Source organism: Pyrus communis, chromosome 10 (assembly GCF_963583255.1).
Source record: "Pyrus communis chromosome 10, drPyrComm1.1, whole genome shotgun sequence".
Classification (NCBI taxonomy): domain Eukaryota; kingdom Viridiplantae; phylum Streptophyta; class Magnoliopsida; order Rosales; family Rosaceae; genus Pyrus; species Pyrus communis.
The window spans coordinates 22323016-22348503 of NC_084812.1; the positions used below are offsets into that span (position 1 = coordinate 22323016).

General features: G+C 37.3%; 4 protein-coding genes and 1 pseudogene across 7 annotated transcripts; 4 read left to right on the forward strand and 1 right to left on the reverse strand.

Annotated features, from left to right (window-relative positions):
- LOC137746799 (uncharacterized) lies at window positions 1–2453 on the reverse strand. 2 transcript variants are annotated; one of them, XM_068486807.1, is made up of 5 exons: window positions 2223–2453; window positions 1850–1982; window positions 1463–1707; window positions 1038–1209; window positions 1–547 (listed from the first exon to the last, which is right to left on the reverse strand). In XM_068486807.1, the coding sequence occupies exons 1-5, from the start codon at window positions 2336–2338 to the stop codon at window positions 371–373; spliced, it is 843 nt and encodes a 280-aa protein (XP_068342908.1). In that variant the 5' UTR covers window positions 2339–2453; the 3' UTR covers window positions 1–370. The 2 variants fall into 2 exon arrangements, with proteins under 2 accessions (XP_068342908.1, XP_068342909.1); XM_068486808.1 differs by having other exon boundaries at window positions 2–547; window positions 1850–1972; window positions 2223–2357.
- A 434-nt stretch (window positions 2454–2887) lies between these two features.
- Window positions 2888–4801, forward strand: LOC137748231 (uncharacterized). 2 transcript variants are annotated; one of them, XM_068488346.1, is made up of 2 exons: window positions 2888–3029; window positions 3552–4801. In XM_068488346.1, the coding sequence occupies exon 2, from the start codon at window positions 3578–3580 to the stop codon at window positions 4484–4486; it is 909 nt and encodes a 302-aa protein (XP_068344447.1). In that variant the 5' UTR covers window positions 2888–3029; window positions 3552–3577; the 3' UTR covers window positions 4487–4801. The 2 variants fall into 2 exon arrangements, with proteins under 2 accessions (XP_068344447.1, XP_068344448.1); XM_068488347.1 differs by having other exon boundaries at window positions 3556–4801.
- A 2039-nt stretch (window positions 4802–6840) lies between these two features.
- Window positions 6841–8497, forward strand: LOC137748758 (uncharacterized). Of its 2 annotated transcripts, none has more exons than XM_068488938.1 (5): window positions 6841–7087; window positions 7177–7249; window positions 7670–7721; window positions 7829–7898; window positions 8241–8497. In XM_068488938.1, the coding sequence occupies exons 1-5, from the start codon at window positions 6989–6991 to the stop codon at window positions 8325–8327; spliced, it is 381 nt and encodes a 126-aa protein (XP_068345039.1). In that variant the 5' UTR covers window positions 6841–6988; the 3' UTR covers window positions 8328–8497. The 2 variants fall into 2 exon arrangements, with proteins under 2 accessions (XP_068345039.1, XP_068345040.1); XM_068488939.1 differs by having other exon boundaries at window positions 8244–8497.
- Window positions 8498–13241: 4744 nt separating this feature from the next.
- LOC137746762 (calcium-dependent protein kinase 1-like) lies at window positions 13242–20155 on the forward strand. Its single transcript, XM_068486768.1, has 7 exons — window positions 13242–14695; window positions 16129–16272; window positions 16410–16562; window positions 17645–17760; window positions 17905–18072; window positions 18630–18854; window positions 19666–20155. Exons 1-7 carry the CDS (start codon window positions 13909–13911, stop codon window positions 19771–19773), a joined length of 1701 nt encoding a protein of 566 aa, XP_068342869.1. The 5' UTR covers window positions 13242–13908; the 3' UTR covers window positions 19774–20155.
- Window positions 20156–20292: 137 nt separating this feature from the next.
- LOC137748007 (calcium-dependent protein kinase 1-like) overlaps window positions 20293–25488 on the forward strand; it is a 10899-nt pseudogene continuing 5703 nt past the window's right edge.

Genomic DNA, 25488 nt, shown 5'->3' on the forward strand with positions numbered 1-25488 from the left:
TACAAGCTCACGCTATTAGGCTAAGCAATATCATAGCATTGTGTAAATCTTTTTAAACATATTTAATATCTCATCTTCGTTCGATGTGAGACTTTAGCAATTATCTAGTAACTACTTTCCCACTTTCCAAGCAATGAAATTCAAAATCCAATACAAAGCGATCGATAGAAAGATCTTCTAATGTTAATTTCCAGGTGAGACGTAGTAGCCTACGAGATTTAAGTGTTCTCTCGTTGTAATACCGACTCCTACATATTTACTTCGAACAGAAGCCTTGCAACTCAAGGAACAGAAGTACCGATAAAGCAGTGATTTTGCTCTCTTCTGTAAATAGTGAGGAGAATGCTTTATCCTTCTCTTCATAGGTGGTTCAATGGTCCCTAGCTTTCTGTAAAACTGTAACGAGTTGCTCTACCGTTCTCGAGACAAATCCGGCATTTGGAAGATGAAGAGCTGTTTGATATTCCTCCTCGCCGAACTCTACCTGTTTTAATGTTCTCATGTAACTCTCAGTAGCTGATCTTGGATGACCCCTAGCAATGGAGACCTGCGATTTTACGGAAAACTGTTACATAAGGTGAAAACACGATTAATTGCCTCATGCCGTATAAACGCAATATGCAGCCTTAATGCCTCAAAGATGTTGGACTAGTTTAGGGCTAGGGAGAAAAAGAATCTGCAGGCGAACCAGATCTTATATCAGCTCTTTAGAAACACGAAAGACCCTAAGAGCGACTAATCCTAAGTTAGTCTTTCTCTTAACCTAAGCTGAATGACAGTAGTTTCAAGCAGATCTACCTTTAATCTTAATGTTTTCGAGTCTCTAAGTTCCCTCATTTTCTTGATACTTTTGTTACCACACATGTCCCTCCATATGGACGTTATCATTCAACACATAACGTCATGAAATATGGCAATCGATATGGATGTTAGTCATAGAAAACCAACAAAATAACTATGTAACCATGACAATCAAAATAACGCAGCGATATGTACCAAAAAGCCAGAGCTCGTTGAAAAGAAAAACAGAGAACTACCAAATGTCCCTTCCCCAGCTCGAGAAGCCAAAATCGCCATTCTCTCATAAGCTTCCCCTCAACGTGTACAGAAATATTTGTCCAGCAACTGTGATGAAATTCCACTTTGTCCAAACCATATGCCACTCCGCTCCCAATTGCTTTGACGTAAGCTTCTTTCAAACACCAATATCTACGCACAAGAAAAAGGAACTTGCAAATCATCAGCTGCTCAAATTTTTTAACCTCTCCGGGATGCTGTTTGTTTAAGAACTAAATTCTTATAAGACAGAAAAGTTTTCCATTTATGCTCCGATATATAAAAACTTCCATTCCAAACCAGAATGACTCACCTAAACATTCAACTAGAATTAAAAACTTGTATTGAAAGGTTTCTACTGTAACAGATCTAAATGGCTCAACGAATAGATGAAGATTAGGGGTACCTGTAAAACTCAGTCAGAATATCATCTGAGGTTCCAGCGTTGAGTATATTATCCCATTCAAAACTTGAAAAGCAAGAGGAGAAGTTTTTAACAAACTCTATAGGCGTCTCTTTCTGCGGAATGACTACCGAAACAATGTCCACCCCCACCAGGCACAAAGGTTCGGATGCTATAGCAACGTAGTCGCCATGATGCGATGCATTGAAGTTAAAATTGGGAAAATCCACGCAAGCGTGGCCACATTCCTGAAAACAAAAGGACATTGTGCATATTCATAGTACAATGAACAAAGATACTAATGCTAATCCGTGATGGTAATACATATTCGGATCTTCATCAAAACCAATTTCAGTCAGAAAAAACAAGAACTGATGAGTGTAGTCATACCAGATACGGTTTGCCTTCCAAGGTGCGGTTGATGATAATTTCATGAAACGGAATTGCCAACACTTGATGTGCAAGAGCATACTGAAGCAAGCGGCTCACAAGCGCCCGCTTCCGGTCTTCCATCTGTACAAATCTACCAATGTCAAAATATAATGTACCTTCGTTAACGGTCTCAAACGATTGTTGATAAATTGAAACCGTAACAAAGAGCTTCAATGCTTAATTTCAAAAAACAACAGTTCAACCCTCCTCTGTTCATCCATTCTATGTTCCTTATGAAAAGTGAAAACCAGAACTCAATACAACACGAGACCAAAAAGAAAGCATAGGGGAGAGAGAGAGAGAGAGAGAGAGAGAGAGAGAGAGGGAAAACCTGGTGACAGATGATTGCTCCGGTGGAGGGAGGAGAGAGAGAGCAGAGGAGAAATCATGGGGAGATGGGTCCCACTCTGATATGTCCACAACCCATCTCTGCACCCCTCTCTCCATGCGTACCAAACAGGCACACGCACGGTTGAAGAAGAAGATGCTTTGTTTCCTTGTTTCGGTTTCTTTCTTTCGTCTCCTGTGGACGGTTGCGCACAAATATTTTGGGTCAACTACGTTTTACCTCCTTCTGATTTGAGGCGTTATAAATGACTTATATTTTTGAAAAGTTTAACGAAATATTGTTTGTACTATTTATTTTTAACGTTAATGATATTTTTACTCTAAAAAAGTACTCTTAGTACTATTTAGTTACAACACATTTTTATCATTTTGGTTAAAACTCAAAATTTTCGAGATATTTTCATTAGTTTTAACATTTTTGGTACTGTTTATTTTTAACGTTAATGATATTTTTACTCTAAAAAATTACTCTTAATACTATTTAGTTACAACACATTTTTATCATTTTGGTTAAAACTCAAAATTTTCGAGATATTTTTATTAGTTTTCTTAATATTTTTCTAAGTAAAGGTTTAAAAAAAGAATTGGGACTATTGAATAGTATAAAAATAAAAGGTTAATTTTCATACACGTAGGCTTGAACGCAACAACAGAAAAACGCTTTTTTCTGTGCGAGCCACAGCCAAAGAAAAAGGAGGCAAACTCTCCTCACTCTCTTTCTGTCTCTCTGCCCTTCGCCGTTGGGTTTCCACATCTTCTGCAACAACGAAGCTCTCTCTTCCAAATCCAGGTTTTCATTCTCAATAGCTTTATCCTTCTTTCTCATTTTTTTTTATGGTAATTTTTACTTTGTTAGATTAAATTGGTGTCTGGAATTTAGGGGTTTAGTTTAGGGTTTTTGAATTCTCAAATTATATCATGATTAGGGTTTCTAATTTAGGGCTCTTAATGATCTGTATCAAGATTTTGTTATGAAAAAAATAATAGAAATTATCCAAATTGTTGTTAGGATTCATTTGGTTAAAAATGCAATGTAAGGTCTCCAATCTCAATTTTTGTTTGGGGAAAATAGTTAACATTGAACTGCTCTGTATATCCTTTGACCTTAAGTGAAATATTGAAGAAATTAACAAGTCTTGGTAAAATGAAGTATTGAAGAAATTCAAAGTGAAATACTGAAGAAATTAACAATTCTTGGTAAAGTGAAATATTGAAGAAATTAACTCCAACTTTGGAGCTGTGTTAGGAATTATGTTGCAAAACTAGCGACTTATATTAACGTATGTCTTGACTAAACTCTTTTTGTCTCTAGGAAGATATTGGCAATACAGAATCAAAATGTATCGATCCACAGCAAATCGGCTTCTCCGGCTCTTTGGCGCACCCTTGGTTAGCAGTAGCAATACCCATATGATTCACTTCCGTCCTCTTCAATCGCTTGTTGGTCGTTCTCACTTTTCCACCACTGTGAACTCTGAACCATTTGTTGAAAAACCCTCTAGTTTTGCAAATTCCACATCATCAACGGCCAATGAATTCCCTAATGTTTCGAATTCCACGTCATCAACAGCCGGTCACACAAGGAAGTCGAGAGTAGAATACCAAGATGAGCAAGCTCGCGTGCTCCAGGCCTCGCTTCCCCATGTGATAAGATTGGGATGGAGCGAAGCCGCGATGATTGCTGGTGCAAGGGATGTTGGTGTGTCTCCATCTATTGTCGGATCATTTCCAAGGAAAGAGGGCACTCTGGTGGAGTTTTTCATGGATGACTGTTTGCAGAGGCTTATTGATAGAATCGAGTCCAGTACAGATGAGCTGAAAAGTTTGATACTCAGTGACCGTATCGCCAAGCTTATCCGTATTCGCTTAGAAATGCAGGCACCCTACATATCGAAATGGCCTCAAGCTCTTAGCATCCAGGCACAACCAGTGAATGTTCCCACAAGTTTTAAGCAGAGGGCGATGCTTGTGGATGAGATTTGGCATGGTGCTGGTGATGACACCGCTGATTTTCAGTGGTATGTGAAGCGGACTGTCCTTGGAGGAATATACTCCACAACTGAGATTTACATGCTTGCCGACAATTCCCCAGATTTTCGTGATACATGGGCATTCTTGGATAATCGGGTGAAAGATGCTTTTGACTTGAAGAAAACCATTCAAGAGGCGACATACTTGGCAGAAGCTGTCGGTGCTGGGATGGGGACTTCTTTCCAAGGATTTGTGAAGAGAGTCTTTCAGGGCTAAGAAATTACGAAAGCGTTCTATTGCAAGCATCAGTCCTCCCTCTGGTCAGTATACTTGGATGAGATGCTGTGTTACTACTTTAGTAGTTTTTGGGGTGGTTCATAGTTTAAATTACTGTAAATGTTTTCTTTCTCGGCCGAAGCCTGAGTTACGTTGAGTAGTAGTCTATTGATAGATCCATTTGTTTGTCAACTAAAGTTCCAGTTAAGCTCTCAAGCCTGCTGTGTTTGGAGGTTTTGCAGTGGTACCTTCTCGAGTATGTTGAATGTATGTTGGACGGGTAATAAATATAAATATAGTCGAATTAAAGGAAAATGGAGGTCTAATTGAAAATTGTATGAGGTTATATGATGTATATAAAGAAAATGCTTAAATTTAAGGATCTTTAACCATTCAACCATGGATGCTTCGCTAAGTATAAATTCCGACCAAGGTGCTTCGCTAAAAGTGTCGCTCGCCTTCTTCCGAAGGCAAGTTGGTGTTCTTGGCTTTTTCATGTGTGGATTACATCTCGTAACAACTCAAGTTCGGCAGGAGCACGCTCGAACTCCGGATTGTTATCACGACCACCGTGACCTTCGAGTATCTCTGCCCGTTTAGTCTTATCCCCATTCGCAGAACCATAACGGTTGGGATCAAGACCGAGCCCGTTTTGTCTTTCCCAAAGACGTAGTTAGGTGACATAGGTCCTAGATTTACGGTTTGCACTCCATGTAGGTCTTGTAATCTTAGGGTAAACATAATTACATAGAGTAGTTTGTAGTCCTTCGCTGTAAGTTAGTTGGGAATTACAACACCATTTCCGTCCTGCCCTGAACACCAAACCTGAAAATTTCGTCAAACCTGTCACCATACCGATTTTTATCCTTCATACCCGACCGGTTAGACCGCTGAGACCCGAACCCACAGGCCCTACCCAAATTCAAATACCACCAACTAGATAGATAATAAACTGTAAAAATGACACGTTACGGTAGGAATTTTTTACACGTACATTTCAACGACAAGAATAAAAAGGCCTCTCGCTCTCTCTCTCTCTCCATTTCGTCGCTGGGTTACTTGTGTCTGCAACAAAGAAGTTGTCTTGGAGGTCAGTGCTTTCATTTTTTTCGTCCCCATCTGCCGTTTTCTTCCATTTTTTTGATGGCATTAAGTTATGCTATATGTGTAATTTGGGGGTTTTTGATTTCTTGTTCTCTGTAATTTGAAATCATAGTATTGATTGATTTTGATGAGGTTGTGGATTGTTGGTCGGTTCTGATTTGGAGATTCTTTTGTTTTTCCTTTTACTGATGATAGTGTTATGTTAAATGTGTTAGCTTTGCGTTTCATTTGGGCATCATTTACATTTTACTGAATGATCAGTGATGGCTGTTCCACAGCCGAGAGAATAAAAAAGATGGGATAAGTCTCAAGTACTAATAGGGCCTGTTTCGAACTTTTAAAATGACTAAACGCACTTAACAATAAGCGTTTCTGACAGTGTTTGGTAAAACACTTGAATATCTGGTTGTGCTTCTTACAAAAGCGTTTTCAAGAAAAAGCAGCCAAACGGACACATAATTTTCAGGCCCTAAAAGAAGGAAAGTGATTTCTGCACATCAAATTTTCACTTTCTGCACAACCTTCTAAATTGTGGCCATTGATTCTCCTTTGATTTGTTCAATCCAATGGCTTGAAAAAAGGGTGTGCAGGAGGTGAAAAAAGGTGTGCGGAAATCATTTCTCCAAAATGAAAACTTTAATATGAAATTTACTGGAAGTTAGTGGTAAATTTTACAAATATCCCCTCAGGGGTTCACATCTGAGTCTGACCCTGCATTTCTAATATTCACTGCTCCACTGTGTGAGGTTATATGGTTTTGTATACAGTACATTTTGCTTACGGCACTCTAAAATTTCACTATGCACTTTTTCCTTATTTTTCAATGTAATTTTTGAAATCTAGCCTCTCTTGTTATTGCCACTTCTAAAAAGCTATCCAAAAAAGCTATACTACACTCCATTATTTCGTACTCAACTATCTATCAAATCTTAGCCCCACAAGATACTAAAAGCTTACAAGGCTTAAACTTTATACCTCAGAGTGTTTGACTAAACAATATTTCCATACAGAAATGTTTATGTGAGTTTGTTGGATATGCTTGTGTTCCTTCATCCTCTCAAGATGCTTATTTTATCTTGGTCCGAGTTTGACCTCATGGTGACATAACATTTCAGCTCGAGTCGTCTCAAGTCCCATCTCAACTCATCACTTATAGTTCCAGCCAAGAACAGGCCGAACTTGGGCTTGCTCCAGGAGCTAACAGCATAGCCACTCATTCCAGAGATCTCTCTGGATCAAATTTGAAAACCCTAGTGAAGAAAAGAAAATGAAAAGAGAAAAATGCCTTCATTTTCAGTTTTCAGTTTAACCTGAAAAAGTTTTGAAACATTTTACCGTAAACAAAGGAAAGGTCTTTTCTTTATTTTCTTCTATATAAAGTATTTATAGTTGAAACAAATGGAAAGTGGTGGCAAAGGAAGAGAAGAGGAACCAGATGGCATGTCTGTACACTCTCCGTGCAACGCTCCCCCTTCCTCTGCTTCTTCTCTCCCCAAGGTCTTCATCTTTATAAAGACATGTACATACATATATGTTTTTCATGTTAATTTTATTGACTCTTTTTGTCTCGATTTTCTGGTTAATAGGACCAATCAGAGATTGAGTTGGAGCTTAGACTGCTAGAAGCTCTTGAATTTTATCCCCTGACGAAATTACAAGGTAAGTTTTACGAATCTAATTTCACATCTTTGTATTTTGTTTTTAATTACTCTATATGAGTAGTTGGGTGAACCTTGAATGGAAAATGTATCAGTTTGATTGTTGAAAAGGCGGTCAAGCAGCATCTGTGTCAAATCACATGCTTGAATCTTCATACTGAGAATTATACATATGTGATTGAAATTTTAACCTGCCAATTTTTGTACATTATTGTTCTGGATGATATAAGTGAATATTATCGCTCTTGCAATGAACCTTCACATGGGAAGAAAAGCTATGTCTAGGAGTTCATGCACATTGAGTAAATTGTAAAATAATTAGACTGATAATTGTTCATTTTGGTTCTCGCATTCAAATTTTTTTCCTTATATCATCGTGTTGTTCGTTAATAGATAAGAAATCGGTAACTTGTTTGTGCAGGCATACATCGTCACTTTGTCCTTTATGGTTTAATGGATTTTCTGCAGAGAAGGTTCCTTTCCACCTCACATTACTGCTCCCAAGTTTTCTAACACTTATTCCAGTGAGCCTCCATTTTCTGATTGATATCCTCACTCTTATTCTATATGATCATCACAGCTTTGACCGGTACTTCTCTTCTGATGAGGTTCTGCAATTGCTCGATCGGTTCTACAACTTGGAAATGCTGGTATATAACTAATTTAATTTAATTTGTCCGTATTTGCATATTTCAATTTTTGTTTGTGATGGACCGTCCTATACTCTCCCTTTTAAACGTTCGAATCTTCATATTGATCGATATTTATTTGTTTAGAGTAATCAGAAGGGCAAGTTCAGAGTATCTGTGCATACAACATAGAACTCTTGGCCAATAGTATAAAGCTCTGTGTTTTTTTTTTTTCTTTGATAAATTTAACGTTACTCAAATATGCCGTATGAAATATTGAAATGCTCCCATGGGATTTTAAGTATGTGTCCTCAGACCTATTGAGGTGTACATTTTATTCCGTTTTTACTCCTTGTCTTTCAGAAGCCAGACGATGACGAGATGGAAATCCTGAATCATGAGGAAGATTTTTGCTTGCCCCCTAGTTTCTTTGTTAAGGAAGAACCATAAGCATTGAGCGGCTGTTTTTGTATGCAGACAATGTTTAATTTGAACTGATCATATGTTCAATCTATGTTTTTGACCATTTTTTCTTCTACATATGATCAATGAACCGTGCTTTTGAGCGTTATTATCTTATATGTAGCAGAGTGAGATCATCAATCAGATCAATTGGTACATGATCGCATTGCATTAGATCTATCACTCACTTAAAATTGGTAGGCATGGAGAAGCGGCACAACGGGCAGAGTCTGCTCTTCTCCAACCGTTGAAAATTGCAACTGTCGCGGTCAAGATGCAAATGCGGCATATGAGTGGCTTCCAAATCAACCCCAATGCCCGCTATACAACAGCAAACCCCTGGTGATGACGAGGTTTGCACTCTCACCTTCTCCAATTTCTCAGTGGAAGTTCTAGTTGCTGGTACAAATGTGGTTGATCCCCACCACCAGAACCACCACTATCATCCAACTCCGCAACCACAACTTTGACGAATGCCTCCATATGCACAAGGCTTATGCCTGCATAGCACAATACTTCATCCGCCACCTGAGTATCCGTAGATCCCCCATTGCGGCCGTATATGCACGTAAATCAACATAAAGATTCAAGACTCGATTGATCAGTAGAACCCGGCGTAACAGCTTGTCATATTGGAATGGAAGGAAGCGAATGAAATTTTGATTGAAGCTTTGCCAGCTCAGCTGGGTGCCCTAGAGCAGCTAGGAGCAGAGGAGTCTTGCTTCTCAAGTCAGACACGAAGTTGTTCAACCCTGGTTTGAAATTGATTGACATACATCTACTTTGCATTTTTATTTTTATTTTTCTGACGTACCAAGACTGTGATTGACTTTGAATATCGCCACGGTAATCACATCAAAGCCCTCAATTGGAATCACTATGTATGGCCCAGCTAGCTTGTATATTAGGCGGACTGGTGGACAGGTGGATAAAAATCCTCAAATACAATTTTGTATGCACATGAATTAAAGTTTGGAAAAGACTTGTATACATCCCATGGAGGAGCTTACTTGGCAACTCATTTGTACTTACTCATAAATGTATTTTTATCGTATAAATCATAATCAAAATCGTTTATTCTTTTTAGCTTTTAAAGATCATTTTTGCTAAAAATCATTCAACCTAGAGATTGTTTAATTATCTATATACATTAAATAAATAAATAATTGCTCATAAGGATGCTAATTGTTTCCAAGTCAGTCGATTTGTTCGACAAGCGTGGGTGACTAAATGATAATGATAAAGCAAATGAAAAGTACTTCTAATTATACGTGTCACTTTTGCGATTAATTAAGTAGGTTCGCTACAAAATGAACACAAGTGGATGAATAAGTAGGTTACCGAGCGAGGAGGTAAACACAAGTATTATCCTTAAAATTGTTCCTCTCACAGTAGACGTAACCAACACGTCAAGCCGAAAACTCTCGAACTAATTAGTAACTTTCCATCTAATTGGGTGACCAAACAGAACCTAAAAAACTTGTTCTACAAAGTACAAAATTAAACTATTGAAAAAAGGATGAGATTACCACGACGGCAAACTAATGTAAGCCTTTCCTTAATTTATTGAAATGGTAAACAATTAAACAGCTAAATTATACTTTTTTTGGCAATATTTTGTTATCTCTAACGGAATTTGGATCCTCTCCGAATCTTACTGTCCAAAACCTAAGGATCAGAAAATCTAAGCCATTGGTTTGAGTGGACAAAAAAAAAGATCAAAGCCTTTTGTTTGTGTGAGATGGGCCAACCGTATAAGTTAACAAGGACGGACAAATTCAATTGGTCCGGATTGCCTGGTTCTTGAGCTTTGAAAAATGAGATTTGAAGAGGATATTAGTCCTCTCCAACGCGTCCAGCTAACATATAAATAAGCCCTCCATGCATGCATTAGTCCTTCAAGTGAAAAAACAAATAAGGCTCCTTTCGATCCATCGAATTAAAACTTTTGAAGATGATGATGAAGAAGTACGTGAAGCTTCACAAGTGCAAGCTCCAGCAGGACGAAGAGTTGTCTCGGGGACCCAAGTTAATGGAGGAGGACCACCATCACCACCACTGCCACCGCCATCACCATGACCAGAGCCACCGGGAAACCAATATAGATGTACTTACTGGTGATGCTAAAGAAGTTGTTGGGCCGCACACACCTAGGAGCACAAAACTCATGGATGCCATGCGTAAGCTCATTGTCCAAAGACAACCCTCCAGTTTTGCTCCCAAAACCAAAAACAATAATACTAATGTCATTGCTCCTAACGATCATCAATAACATGTATATGATCGTGTCATATGTGATGGCCGGAGCTACGTGCGGTGGCGGTCGTGGCCGGGGCTTATTCGAAGTGTGTTCCTTCTCACATTCCGTGAATAGCTGGGACATTAAGGAGTAGCCAGAAACGCATTAATTTAGGGAATCGGTCTGATTCTCTCTCTCTCTTTATTCCATTTGAAGGAAAGACGGATCATCCATATAATTTCTTTTAGTTGTTGAACATGGTTCATGCTTGTTCAATATAATTATATGAAAGAAAGGAAAAAGGAGATGAGGATGATTCTGTTCTTTTTCTCTTTGTAATTTCACCATTTAGCTTAGCTTATCAATTAATCAAATCTGAAAAGCTTTGAACACATGTATAATGTTACATGATATACGACACATTGGAAATCTGTTTGCAGGATGGTTAGTGTTACTGAAAAAATACAATCCAAAATTAGCATATATAAATTTCCGTCTAATGGCGGAGTAAGAAATTTACAAAGATGGTCCTGAAATAGAAGCTTCTAAAAATCGATCATACTTTCATTTACAAATAATTTGGTTACAAGGGCATAACTTCGATACAAACGCGTAAGAAATTGTTAGAATTCAAATAAGGAGAAGCCAAGCAAAGATAGAACATTTGACCCAAAAGAAAAGAAAAATTACATCTTTGAAGCCGAAGCCTAGGTGGCGAATGGCATCCTCACATCGTGAACAATGTCAGCATTGTAGTTGAGCAGAGTCAACTGATTCATTATTCAAACAAATTAATAAATAAAAAATTCAAATTTAACGCAAAGAGAGGAAGGAGGAAGAGGAGAGTACCAAAATCTATCGCTGCGAAGCACGGAGAGAGAAGCTTATGGGTAGAGCATCATGTAAAAGTTGCACTTCCCTTATTAAGGCGTGCTCCATTAAATTATAGCTTAACTATCCATTGGAAATGACAATTCTATCCATGTTTTGACTTATGCACTTTTAACCCTTTCCATTGAAAATGCTTTAAGCCAGTCAACCCGGAATTGGGTTGGTTTTCTCGGGCCAAACACAACCCTTCGGCGTATGGTGGGAGATAGTCTAACGTCTCCAATATTGGTTGTCTTTGTGTCATTTTCTTATTTACTTCGAAAATAGGGGCAAATAGGTCTTTCTAGGTAGTATATGCCAATTAGACCAAAATTCCTCCAAAATTGCTTATTTATCCCTCCAAAAAGGAATGGTCATTGGGCTAGTGGAAAGTGTGTAGAGTTGGAGCCCCCAATCCGAGGGAAAGGGAACCTCTTGGATTTATTTTGTGAGGATTTTAGAGATCTTTATATCCTAGTCGTTCATCGTATATCGTATGGTTAATTTTCGTCAGATGTTATTTGTGTTTAATTTTAAATAAAAAAATTAAATAATTTTTGACCGTACGATACACAATGATTGATTAAGATGTGGGAATCCCTAAGATCCCCACAAAGTGGATTGGGATGAGATCTGATTCCCAACTCGAGTGAGAACTCCCACAAATGTATGTTTGCAGTCATCGTTATGTTTTTGTGTACAATTTAATATGAGTGTCAAAAATATGTTATCACTTCATATGGTACTGGAGCTGAATAAAAAGAGATTATTTTGTCAATGTATAGTGGGATGCCTCTTATGTTCAAAACAAAACAAAGCATTATATTTAACTTCTTCATGGAAGTGTTATCTCACTAAATTTATTTCTCATGCCCTCCTTTTTTTTTTTTTTTTTCTCCTAACATTTGAATTAAATAAATCGAAAACAATTCAGACATATAGATAAACAGACAAGTTTAGGTGGAGAAAACTCAAAAAGATGATGTGTAGAAATCATTTCTCTTTCTTAATATACAAATATGAAAAATTAATTCCAAAAAAAAAAAAAAAAACATTCAAAGCTAAAGATTTTCTTTCTTTTTTACCTATTTTAATTTTTGGCTGCCTCAAACACTTCCATAATACAATACATCTGATCCGATACTTCTCTCAACAAATATCACATCTGATGATCTTGTTAATCTTGATCATATTTGTTTTGATTTTAAAATTCGATGACAATATTCGTAGAAGGATATTTTGTTATAGGTGCCTTAGATGTATAACCAAAATCAAATAAAAATGAGAAGAAAATATTTGACCAAAATCAGATCAAGATTCGAACAAATAAATAAAACACTCTCTCATAATCTACCAAAAAATAAAAATAAAAATTGTATAAAATATATAAAAAATGATGAATATTTGAACGTGGTTGAACAGGAGGAACCAAGAAACCCGGGGATTAATTAGTATCTGGACCGAACGCGTTTACTTCTGGGCCCTCAGACTCCCGCATTCACGTTCACACACAAGCCTGTCCGAATATAATAATATTTCTGCTCTCCAGTCGCAGCAGACACAGACAGAGGAAATATTATTATATTTAACATTCCATTTCTACTAGGCAGGCGGGCAGGCGGGCAGGCGGGCAGGCGGGCAGCCGCAGGCAGCTTGGTAAAACCAAAGGAAAAGGAAAAGGAAAAGGTCGATCCATTTTCTCTCACTCTCTCACCTGAAACTAGTCTACTAGGCAGGCGGGCAGGCGGGCAGCCGCAGGCAGCTTGGTAAAACCAAAGTAAAAGGAGAAGGAAAAGGTCGATCCATTTTCTCTCACTCTCTCACCTGAAACTTACTAGTTACTACCTGCCCATCTTTCATTTGTACCTCTTCTACTCAGTTCCTGTTTCCTTTTCTCAGTTGGGTTTTGCAGCATCATGCTTGAATTGTTCAAAGTTTAGAGCTTTTAATTGATTTGTTTATTCATCTCATCTGACTACTTCTTTTCCCTTTTGGCCTTATATTCCTTGGTTTATTCATCTCAAACTTGTCTTCTTTTTTGTAGTAACTGCAGATTTAGTGGCTGATCAAGCAAGGTTTTCACCATTTCTCTGTCTATCATTTGTGTTTTCTGCAATCGGACTTTGAGTTTATGATTTCTGGGTTTGCTCCATCAAACACAAGAGTTCATGTGCCAGAGTCTGATGCAATCTCAGAAAGTTGGTATGGATGATTTCTGAATGTTGACTTGGTAGAAATTTTGATACTTTACTTTTGGGGTTACAAATCCAAGCTTTTGATCTTTCATCTCTTGAGTATAAACTAGAGTCTAGAGAGAGAGAGGAGTTTGACTTGATCAGCTATAGTTGTCGGATTTCGAAATTAGATCTTATTTGTTGTGCTAAGAGACATTCAATAGAGGAGGTTGGATTTTGATGTTAAGCAAGTGTTAAGGAAGGAAGGAATCGAGTTTTGGTCAAAATGGGAAATACTTGTGTTGGACCAAGCATTTCCAAGAACGCTTTCTTCCAATCAGTTTCAGCTGTAATGTGGCCAAACCGGTCGCCCGATGACTCAGTTCACACAAACGGAGAAGCTGTCACTGAGACATCATCACCTAAGGAACCTGAGTCACCTATGCCAGTACTAGACAAACCACCAGAGCAAGTGACAATACCAAAACCAGAAACTGAGCCAAAACAATCTGCCAAACCCAAGAAGCTACCGCAGATGAAGAGGGTCCCTAGTGCAGGACTTGCCGGTTCAGTGTTACAAACAAAAACCGGAAAGTTAAAGGAGTTTTACAGTTTGGGGAGGAAACTAGGACAAGGGCAGTTTGGAATTACGTTTCTGTGTGTGGAGAAGGCGACAGGGAAAGAGTATGCGTGCAAATCGATTGCAAAAAGGAAGTTAATAACTGATGAGGATGTGGAGGATGTGAGGAGGGAAATTCAGATCATGCACCATTTGGCAGGGCACCCAAATGTTATATCTATTAAGGGAGCTTATGAGGATGCTGTAGCTGTTCATGTTGTAATGGAATTATGTGCAGGAGGTGAGCTCTTTGATAGGATTATCCAGCGTGGGCATTATACAGAAAGAAAGGCAGCTGAGCTAACTAGGACTATAGTTGGAGTTGTCGAAGCTTGCCATTCATTGGGAGTTATGCATCGAGACCTTAAGCCGGAGAATTTTCTTTTTGTCAGTCAGGATGAGGATGCACTTCTGAAAACTATTGATTTTGGATTATCTATTTTCTTGAAGCCAGGTAATTGTCATCGTGCAGTTTTCATATTATCAGTGCCATTTCATATTATTATTGTCATTTGAGTTGTGATGATCAAGATTATTAAGTCTACCTTAACCCTTCAAAACAAGGTGTGATCTAGTGCAATATTTTGCATGGACAACAGAATTTATTTTCCCTAAATATTTAATTGTCTGTTTGCTCCTTGAATAATACTTAACACCGTGTTCTTTCACTAACCAGTCTCACCAAACCCTTTGAATTTGACATTCAATCGTGTTTTAACTATTGCTTTGGCGTGAACATCTTTGTTCTGGACAATTGTGCTGTTGTAGCACTTGTCTCTAAAGGAACAATTTTTGAGAATGAATTTTAAGAACGAAGTTTGCTGAAGATGTGAGAACATGTATTATTACTCACAAAAAATTTTACTATAGCAGATTATTTTGGTTATATTTCACATTCAGGTTTATGAATTTTATGAGAAAATGGGACTTGAGATCAAACGTTAGAAATTTTTGTGGATTGAAATTCGAATCAATAGATTTTAGATGATAGGCATGATCTTTTGATCTTATTAGCAAAAAGCGAAAGTTAGGAACATAAAGAATGTGACCTAAGTTATTTCTATATTTGTCACCTCTTAAATAAGCATTACTCGTAATTTTTTAGAGCTGTAGCTTTATCATTGGCATTGCATTTTTTTGGTATAAACTTATTCCGTGCTCAATTTCATTCCATAGCCCATACACCTTGAGCTGTCACCTGGGTGGCAATTTTATGATAAAAATTTACAGTTCACCATGTCTTGTTATTCGCTGTTCAGCCATTAATTTTGCAATCGTACTCATTAAATATTTGAGACCTCAGACTATCTTCTTTATCCTTTTGTATCGTGGCCCGTTTGTCTGCACTGTTTCACTTTCACCCAGTGAACCACCCTCTTTTGCGGGTTCCCTATGTTCTTTTATCTACGAAACTGTACCTAACCTGGTACACTGTTGGATAAGCTTCGGTACCGAAAATGCCAACTTCAAATTTAAACTTTTTCTTGAGATTCAATTCTGGTCATTGTAGAAAACGAACTTTTACGGAATTTCATGACAAAAACTTGTTTCCAGAAAATATAATTTCTTTGTTAATAGTTTAAAACTGGATTTCATCAGTGGAAATTTCAATATAGTTATGGAACCAACAAGAGTTTCTAGGATGTGCTGGATAGGATTCAATAATAATACATATAACCCTACATTATTGCTCCTACTTCCACATATAACCACGTTGTGGATGTGCTTGCTTCCCAATAGTTACTTTTGGACAAGTTTGGTTCCTTTTGACTCATTGTTACTTTCTTCTGTTTATTTGACAACCACATAACTAGAGTTGAATATTAAACTATTCAGAATTTGATGATTAAATTGAAAGTTCAAATATTCGTGGTTTCGTCCATGCAGGAGTAAAATTTACTGATGTGGTTGGAAGTCCATATTATGTTGCACCCGAAGTGTTACGCAAGCGTTATGGTCCAGAAGCAGATGTCTGGAGTGCAGGAGTAATCCTTTACATTCTGTTAAGTGGGGTACCTCCATTTTGGGCTGGTGGGAACTTTTAACTTGCTATATATTTGATTCTTGATCTTATTTTCTTGTTTTAGTAAATCTGACCTTTACTTTTGTGTATTGTAATTGTTTTCCACATTGTTTTCTTCTTACTTTACTTCGCTACAATTCAACAGAAGGTGAGCAGGGAATATTTGAACAGGTCCTGCATGGTGACTTAGATTTTGAATCAGACCCTTGGCCTAGTATTTCTGATGGTGCCAAAGATTTAGTGAGGAGAATGCTTGTCCGAGACCCTAAAAGGCGGCTGACAGCACATGAAGTTTTGTGTGAGTCTCCTTCATTGTTTTTTGTTAATTATTTAGTTATTTTTCTTTTAGGATGTTAGTTGTAAAGTTTGAGGTTTTTTTTATTAATGGCAAGGGTTTTGCACTAATGAGAATCCTTTTTTCCTACTGAAATGCATGTTTGTAAATTCTTAGAAAGCACCGATAGGTTGCTCTATTTGGAGCTTGTGCAGGTCATAATATTATACCTTAACTACTCTCCTGAACTGTATATCAAATTTAATGCTGCTGCGCTGTCCAAAAAATATGGAAAAAAACATGGAAGTTGAACAAAAACAAGTGCATATCTGGCTGTAGAGTAATTGCCTCATTGATGCTCGCCTTTATGGGTTCTTCTGAGAGCTCTAATGTGCGTAACATCTACCTCATTTACGTAAAAGATAGACAAGATTTCATTCCACATCACTTGCGTATTATGTCTTGTCAGGGGCATTTTCATTTATTTTATTGTCCTTCAGACCGACAATAGCTACCTTAGATGTGATTGTTAAAATTAGAAAGAAATATGCATAAACTTTATTCAATTACTATGATATTAAAATCTGCTGTTGAAGTTAATTTTATAAATCTCTTAAAAATTCCCGAAATCATTTCTGCTGCTACACATAAAATTACAGTTCTTATACATATATATGCATTAGGATCAGGGGACACAGGCTTTTGACACCCATTTTGTAGGGTCCACTTCATAATGTATTTCAACGATCCAAACCATCTATATTTTAGTACAACATTCATAGATAATTCTTGCAAAAAATAAGACAAATTCAAAACCATTAAGACATTCATTTGTAGTGAAGAAGATGGATACAGTTCTACAAATAAACACTAAATTTAATCCAAAGGTCATATGGTTTGGATTTGGGTAATTTTTGGTAGACATGATCTTTAAGGAAAGACCTAAAAGATAGACATTCGGATTGTTGAAATACATTACATAGTGGGCCCCTAAAAAATGTGTGTCAAAAGTGTGTCCCCGGATTCTAATATTCTTTTTTTATCACAATTTGGTGTTAGGAATGTCGTTTACTTTTTATTGATTTGGTAGGTTTTATTCCTTTCAGGCCACCCCTGGGTGCAAGTTGATGGTGTGGCTCCCGATAAGGCTCTTGATTCTGCAGTTCTAAGTCGCTTAAAACAATTTTCAGCTATGAACAAGCTCAAGAAAATGGCTCTCAGAGTAAGTACCGATTGATCCAGACACATACTTAAGATGCCTTTAGTTACTCTCTTTTCTTTTGGCCAGCACTGCAATTAATAACATAAACACTGTATTTCAGATTTCACCAAGAAGGATGATAATTTCTTTTTAACTATTTGGCAGGTAATTGCAGAGAGGTTGTCTGAAGAAGAAATAGCTGGCCTGAAAGAAATGTTCAAGATGATAGACACTGACAACAGTGGTCAAATCACTTTTGACGAACTCAAGGCCGGATTGAAAAGATTTGGAGCAACTCTGGAGGAGTCTGAAATTTATGATCTAATGCAAGCAGTATGTGCCAGATTAAAATTGGAGTACTTTAAGTTTAAACTAACTATAATGATTCATTATCTTTTTGGGATATCAAGAAGTAGCATAGTAATAGACGCACATGTAAATGTTATTTTCCCCTAGAGAAACTTGACCAAAATCAAATTCATCATATCTCTCTTACCTTTCCCCACCACCCCTCTTACCCTATTGGGCCATAGCCACCATGATCGTTCCAGCCATGAAGACAGACTGGTAGTATTTTATGTTAGGTAAAAAAGTGAAGTTAAGTCTGCTTGTTTTAACTGTCATTTTAATGTCGTGTTTTTCAGAAACAAAATTTATTGAATATTGACGAGTGACAGTTTCCTGTTTAATCTGTGGAATCTACTTTTCATAAATACTATAATTCTTGAACTTTAGCCACAGGGGGTGTGCATATGATTAGGCCAATTAAGTGTTCATCTATTTGTGATGTATTAGTCTCTTTAGTTAAGAATTTGTTTCTCAAAAAAGCCAATATCATTATATACAGATTTTTAAAGATCATAAAGAAACACTTTTTTTCCGATTTGCAGGCAGATGTTGATAACAGTGGAACCATTGATTATGGGGAGTTCGTAGCTGCAACATTGCATCTGAACAAAATTGAGAGAGAAGATCATCTATTTTCAGCTTTCTCCTACTTTGATAAGGATGGAAGTGGTTATATTACTGCTGATGAGCTTCAAGTAGCTTGTGAGGAGTTTGGCATAGAGGATGTTCGCCTCGAAGAGATGATAAGAGAAGTTGATCAGGACAATGTAAGTGACTATATCTTAACAACCAGCATTTGTATCATATTAAGATTACATAGAAAGATGATGTGGCTCAAAATAAGACATGATCCCAAGCGTCTGAACTCTGTATCAGCATGAAACTTGGCTTAATTCAAAAGCAAACTTGCATTAATTTGGAGAGTAATGGAACAGGTTCAACTGTCGGAAGAGTGATTTGTTGTCTAAATTGACGTGGTAGTTCCATTTCAGATTGTTATCATCCATAAGAGGCATGCTATATGCACCAAGTTAATCATGTGATTACGAGTGGCATGCAAACTCAAGTCCTTTATCAGTTTATGCAACAAATTTTTGTTAAGCTCAAAACTGTGTCGGTATTATTTAGCTTTCATGGACCCTTATAAACCTTTCGGTGACTGATTAGGGAGCAATTTGGAATCATTCATTAATTAATAGTTAACGGTTCCAGTTTGTTTTTCTTTTGTGACTGAAATATCCAAATTTTGTATGCAACTTGGTAATATTAATTCCGCATGTCTTCTTTCCAGAACTTGGGATTTGGCCTAGTTGCTTTAGTTTACGAATTTCAGACCAAAACAATGACTGCAATGTCTAGCAGGAGCTCTTTTGCTATTGTGGTATTGATAATTGAAATAGTACACTATATTTGGGGTTTAGAACGCATGACGACCGAAAAGGGGGGACAAGTCAAGAATTTGTGCCTTTTCTTTGTCGCAATGTTTATATTACTTGCATCGGGAAGAAATTATTATGTGAACCCAACTTTTCTGGTCTGTTTATATATGAGAGTTACCGTGTTACTTTGTTATTGCAGGATGGACGCATAGATTACAACGAGTTTGTAGCCATGATGCAAAAAGGAAATTTTTATGGCCCGGGTAAGAAGGGATTGCAAAGTAGCTTCAGCATTGCCTTTAGATAAGCACTTGAAATTTAGTTCATAGATAACAAAGAAGATTTCCTGCTTCTTTCTTCATTGTTTTGAGGTATTAAGATTGTATAGAAAGGTGCTTAACTGCTCACTCTTCCAAGTCGAGCCAGGCATTTCGGGTTGTTTTCTCCGAATTTGTTGAGACTTCCACATCGAGGGGATTTTGCATCCGAAATTCGGTGCCCTTTCTATCATGTATACAGCGAGGAGAAACATTTTCATTGGCATATGTTTTTTTTTTCTTCTTTGTATAACGAATATATGCAGACTTGGTTTGGAACACATTTGTGAATTGTGATAGTAATTGGTAAAACTACTCAAGTGGACCATGAAAACATAGACTGATTTATTATGTCATTGACACAAATGAACACTTTCTCCTAGTTATTTATTTATTTCCGAAATTCGAACACTTTCGCCTAGTTAACCACCGCGGGATGGTCAGTGGTTATGGACGAATTCCATGCTCATATTGTACACGACACGTTCTGAGTTTGATTCCTAGAGCTAATGAATTACATGATGGTGGCCAGTGCGCTTATTGTATCGGGAGGATCCTTCGTTGCTGCTGCTACTAGCACTAACAGTGTGCCTTTTGTATTTGGAGGATCCTCGTCTGCCGCTGCTACTACTATCAGTGCGCCTATTACTTTTGGAGGATCCACGGTTTCTTCTACAAATAACAACAGTGGATCTTTGTTTCGGTCATCCAATGGTGCATCCTGAACTTCCATGTTCTCATTCACTTCAACTGCACCTACTAGTGCCCCATCACAGCCTCCATTTGGCAACTCCAATCCTGCATTTCCATTTGGTTCCCCAGGTAATAATGATCAAATGAATATGAAGGACAGTATGGCCGAAGACACAAATCAGGCATCGACACCTACAGCCCCAGGTTTTGGTCAACAGCCGGTTTTAACCTCACAATCTGCCTCTGTATTCGGAGGAACACCCGCAGCCCCAGCAGCAAGCCCCTTCCAATTTGCAGGCCAACAGAACCTAACCAACCCACAGAACCCTAACCCATTTCAGGCTTCCGGTAGTTTGGGTGCGAATCAGTGGTCAGGAGGCAGCTTCCCAGTTGGCTCCAGTGGTGGTGATGGTGACAACCGAAGAATAATTAAAGGCAAACACAACAGGCGCCGGAAGAAGTAAAAACTCAGTGGTGTGGTTGTTAGGAGTTTCTCTTTTTGTCTGAGGGTGAATATTAGAGGTAAGAGATGGCTGTTGTCACCCACACGAGCCAAATTTTCGTGGTTGCAATGAGAGCGTAAGTTTTCACAATTTATTACCAGTTTGTTGTCGGAATGATGATGCCTTTGTTTTAGTACATGTAGTAGGTGAATGGTTTTGTATTAGTACATGTAGGTGATAGGCTTTCTGGTCGGGCAATTGCGTTATCAACTCTTCTGTGTACTCTGCTATTTGTAACATAAAAGAAAACAGCTGTGAATGTCTCAGCTTCTCTGCCGGCGACCAAAATTTTTTGAGTTGGCTTAGCAGTATACCGGATGGAGCAGTGAGCACATTGTTTTTGGTATTTTCTTTCGGTACCTGTTCTGGCATTGTCTATGTTTGAAAAAGTTTGTATTCGACAAGCTAACGTAACGTCAGCCGTGCACCGGTGCATGAGATTATCTCGATGAGTCGTTGGCCTGTGCTAGTGTCGCGCGATTTACTGGTAACAGATTCCATGTTGATATTGGGGTGGTAACGGCAATGACTGATTGTACATAAGTCGTGTATTTTTTATTTTTCGGTCTATTCTAAGGTAATTTTTAGGATGCACCGACGTATATTATAAACTAACATACGGACCACTGGATCTTTGATTGCAGAATTCTTGGCTGAACATTTAATGTTATATTCATCTGGGGCGCCAAACACTGGAGTATTGTAAAATATTTGCATCTCAAAATACTAAACAAGCATTTCACATTATCTGGTCAAGTTCTAATATTTAGCTTCGGGAAAGGTCACATTTGTTGCTTTACTGTTAATTTGGAGTAGTTTCCTATCAAGAGTAATTACCAAACAAGCTTTCAGTGATAAAAGAAAAAAAGGGTGACAGATGAATTAGCTAACTCTCAGACATCAATCCGTCACTACATGTTTCGTGATGGAACTTAGTCCAGTGAGGTTATACTTGAGTCAACATAAAGCAGTGCGATTGTTTAGAAGGACTTATTACTTTGACACATCTCACATCGATCCCCACTAAAAAGTATTTCAACATGAATGACTTTAACTCAATTAGAACAATAAACGAAACGATCAAACACTTGTCACTCAGTTTGCTCGTTTAGTTGGCTCGGCAGACTGAGTAGTCTTGACCTCTCTGGGGCACTGAGATACATATGGTTTGAGCTGCACGCAAGAAGTGAACATCTTTGTTCTGGACCATTGTGTTGTTGTAGCACTTGTCTCTGAAGAAACCATTTTTGAAAACGAAGTTTAAGAACGGAGTTTGCTGAAGATGTGAGAACACGTATCGTTACTCACAAAAAATTTTACTATAACAGATTATTTTGGTTATATTTCACCAACAGGTTTATGAATTTTATGAGAAAATGCCAACTTCAAATTTAAACTTTTCCTTGAGATTCAATTCTGGTCATTGTAGAAAACGAACTTTTATGGAATTTCATGGCAAAAACTTGTTTCCAGAAAATATAATTTCTCTGTTAGTAGTTTAAAACTGGATTTCATCAGTGGAAATTTCAATATAGTTATGGAACCAACAAGAGTTTCTAGGATGTGCTGGATAGGATTCAACAATAATACATATAACTCCACATTATTGCTCCTACTTCCACATATAACCACGTTGTGGATGTGCTTGCTTCCCAATAGTTACTTTTGGACAAGTTTGCTTCTTTTTGACTCATTGCTACTTTCTTCTGTTTATTTGACAACCACATAACTATAGTTGAAGATTAAACTATTCAGAATATGATGATTAAATTGAGAGTTCAAATATTCGTGGTTTCCTCCTTGCAGGAGTAAAATTTACCGATGTGGTTGGAAGCCCATATTATGTTGCATCTGAAGTGTTACGCGAGCGTTATGGTCCAGAAGCAGATGTCTAGAGTGCAGGAGTGATCCTTTACATTCTGTTAAGTGGGGTACCTCCATTTTGGGCTGTTGGGAACTTTTAACTTGATATACATTTGATTGTTGATCTTATTTTCATGCTTTAGTAAATATAACCTTACTTTTGCTTATTGTAACTGTTTTCCACATTGTTTTCTTCTTACTTTACTTTGCTACGATTCAACAGAAAGTGAGCAGGGAATATTTGAACAGGTCCTGCATGGAGACTTAATTTTGAATCAGACCCTTGGCCTAGTATTTCTGATGGTGCCAAGGATTTAGTGAGGAGAATGCTTGTGCGAGACCCTAAAAGGCGGCTGACGGCACATGAAGTTTTGTGTGAGTCTCTTTCATTGTTTCTTGTTGATTATTTAGTTATTTTTTCTTTTAGGATTGTTGGTTGTAAAGTTTGAGGTTTTTTTTATTAATGGGGAGGGTTTTGCACTAATTAGAATCCTTTTTTCCTACTGAAATGCATGTTTGTAAATTCTTAGAAAGCACCAGTAGGTTGCTCTATTTGGAGATTTTTTGGGTCATAATACTATACCTTAACTGCTCACCTGGACTGTATATCAAATTTAATGCTGCTGTGCTGTCCAAAAGATATGGAATAAAACATGGAAGTTGAACAAAAACAAGTGTATATCTGACTGTTGAATAATTGCCTCATTGATGCTCCCCTTTACGGGTTCTTCCGCGGAAAGTATTTTTGTTTACCATCATTTAGTGTAGTGTATACTTACTATTCTATTTATCATCGTTAGATAAGTCTGAATTTCAAGATTCGTGTAATATATAAGAACAAATCTCAAAATTTAAACTTATTTAACAATGATAAATAAAATAATGAACATACACCATATTAGATGATGGTGTACAAAAATGCATTCTTCTTCCGTGAGCTCTGATATACCATCTACCTCATTTATGTAAAAGTTAGACAAGATTTCCTTCCACATCACTTGCGTATTATGTCTTGTCAGGGGTATTTTCATTTATTTCATTGTCTTTCAGACCGACAATAGCTACCGTGGATATGATTGTTAAAATTAGAAAGAAATATGCAAAAACTTTATTCAATTACTATGATATTAAAATCTGATGTTGAAGTTAAATCTTTAATTTTATAAATCTCTTAAGAATTCCTGAGATCATTTCTGAAATTACAGTTCTTATACATACATACATATATGGATTAGGATCCGGGAACACAAGCTTTTGACACACATTTTGACACGCATTTTATAGGGTCCACTTCATAATGTATTTCAACGATTCAAACTATCTCTATTTTAATACATCATTCATAGATCATCCTTGCAAAAAATAGGACAAATCCAAAATCATTAAGACATTCATTTGTAGTGAACAAAATAGACAAATACAATTCTACAAATAAACACTAAATTTAATCCAAATGTCATATGGTTTCGGATTTGGGTAATTTTTGGTAGACATGATGTTTAAGGAAAGACCTAAAAGATAGATATTCGGATCGTTGAAATACATTACAGAGTGGACCCCTAAAAATGTGTGTCAAAAGTGTGTGTCCCGGATCCTAATATTCTTTTTTTTTTCTATCACAATTTGGTGTTAGGAATGTCGTTTACTTTTTATTGATATGGTAGGTTTTATTCCTTTCAGGCCACCCCTGGGTGCAAGTTGATGGTGTGGCTCCTGATAAGGCTCTTGATTCTGCAGTTCTAAGTCGCTTAAGACAATTTTCAGCTATGAACAAGCTCAAGAAAATGGCTCTCAGAGTAAGTAACGATTGATCCAGACACATACTTTAGACGCCCTTAGTTAGTAACTCTTTTTCTTTTGGCCAGTACCACAATTAATAACATAAACACTGTATTTCAGAAGGTCTTTCACCAAGAAGGATGATAATTTCTTTTTGACTATTTGGCAAGTAATTGCAGAGAGGTTGTCTGAAGAAGAAATAGCTGGCCTGAAAGAAATGTTCAAGATGATAGACACTGACAATAGTGGAACCATTGATTACGGGGAGTTCGTAGCTGCAACATTGCATCTGAACAAAATTGAGAGAGAAGATCATCTATTTTCAGCTTTCTCCTACTTTGATAAGGATGGAAGTGGGCTATATTGCTTCAGATGAGCTTCAAGTAGCTTGTGAGGAGTTTGGCATAGAGGATGTTCGCCTCGAAGAGACGATAAGAGAAGTTGATCAGGACAATGTAAGTGACTATAACTTAACAACCAGCATCCATATCAGCATGAAACTTGGCTTAATTCAAAAGTAAACTTGCATTAATTTGGAGAGTAATGGAACAGGTTCAACTGTCGGAAGCGTGATTTGTTGTCTAAATTAACGTGGTAGTTCCATTTCAGATTGTTATCATCCATAAGAGGCATGCTATATGTGTTGAATAAGAAGAGTATCCAAGATAACTCTAATGATCCCAAGAAGAAGAAAATAGAGCACACTCTTAAAGAAAGCTCACAAAACAAACTAATTAGCAAAGCTTTTCTTATTTAGCTCTAGGCTTTGTTTTTCCTTGGATGATTACAATGCTTGGGGACTTGGGTATTTATAGCAAACCAAATGAAAGCTACACCACACACTTAATTAAACTAAGATTTCCAACT

Coding starts and splice junctions, on each gene's coding strand:
- LOC137746799 (XM_068486807.1), bottom strand. CDS start 2,338: ATGGAGAGAGGGGTGCAGAGATGGGTTGTGGACATATCAGAGTGGGAC. Junction 1,210..1,462: donor ATTCTGACTGAGTTTTACAG/GTACCCCTAATC, acceptor TCTTGTGCGTAG/ATATTGGTGTTTGAAAGAAG. Junction 548..1,037: donor AGCTGGGGAAGGGACATTTG/GTAGTTCTCTGT, acceptor GTAAAATCGCAG/GTCTCCATTGCTAGGGGTCA.
- LOC137748231 (XM_068488346.1), top strand. CDS start 3,578: ATGTATCGATCCACAGCAAATCGGCTTCTCCGGCTCTTTGGCGCACCC.
- LOC137748758 (XM_068488938.1), top strand. CDS start 6,989: ATGGAAAGTGGTGGCAAAGGAAGAGAAGAGGAACCAGATGGCATGTCT. Junction 7,088..7,176: donor CTGCTTCTTCTCTCCCCAAG/GTCTTCATCTTT, acceptor TCTGGTTAATAG/GACCAATCAGAGATTGAGTT. Junction 7,722..7,828: donor ATGGATTTTCTGCAGAGAAG/GTTCCTTTCCAC, acceptor TGATCATCACAG/CTTTGACCGGTACTTCTCTT.
- LOC137746762 (XM_068486768.1), top strand. CDS start 13,909: ATGGGAAATACTTGTGTTGGACCAAGCATTTCCAAGAACGCTTTCTTC. Junction 14,696..16,128: donor ATCTATTTTCTTGAAGCCAG/GTAATTGTCATC, acceptor TCGTCCATGCAG/GAGTAAAATTTACTGATGTG. Junction 17,761..17,904: donor TCAAGAAAATGGCTCTCAGA/GTAAGTACCGAT, acceptor ACTATTTGGCAG/GTAATTGCAGAGAGGTTGTC.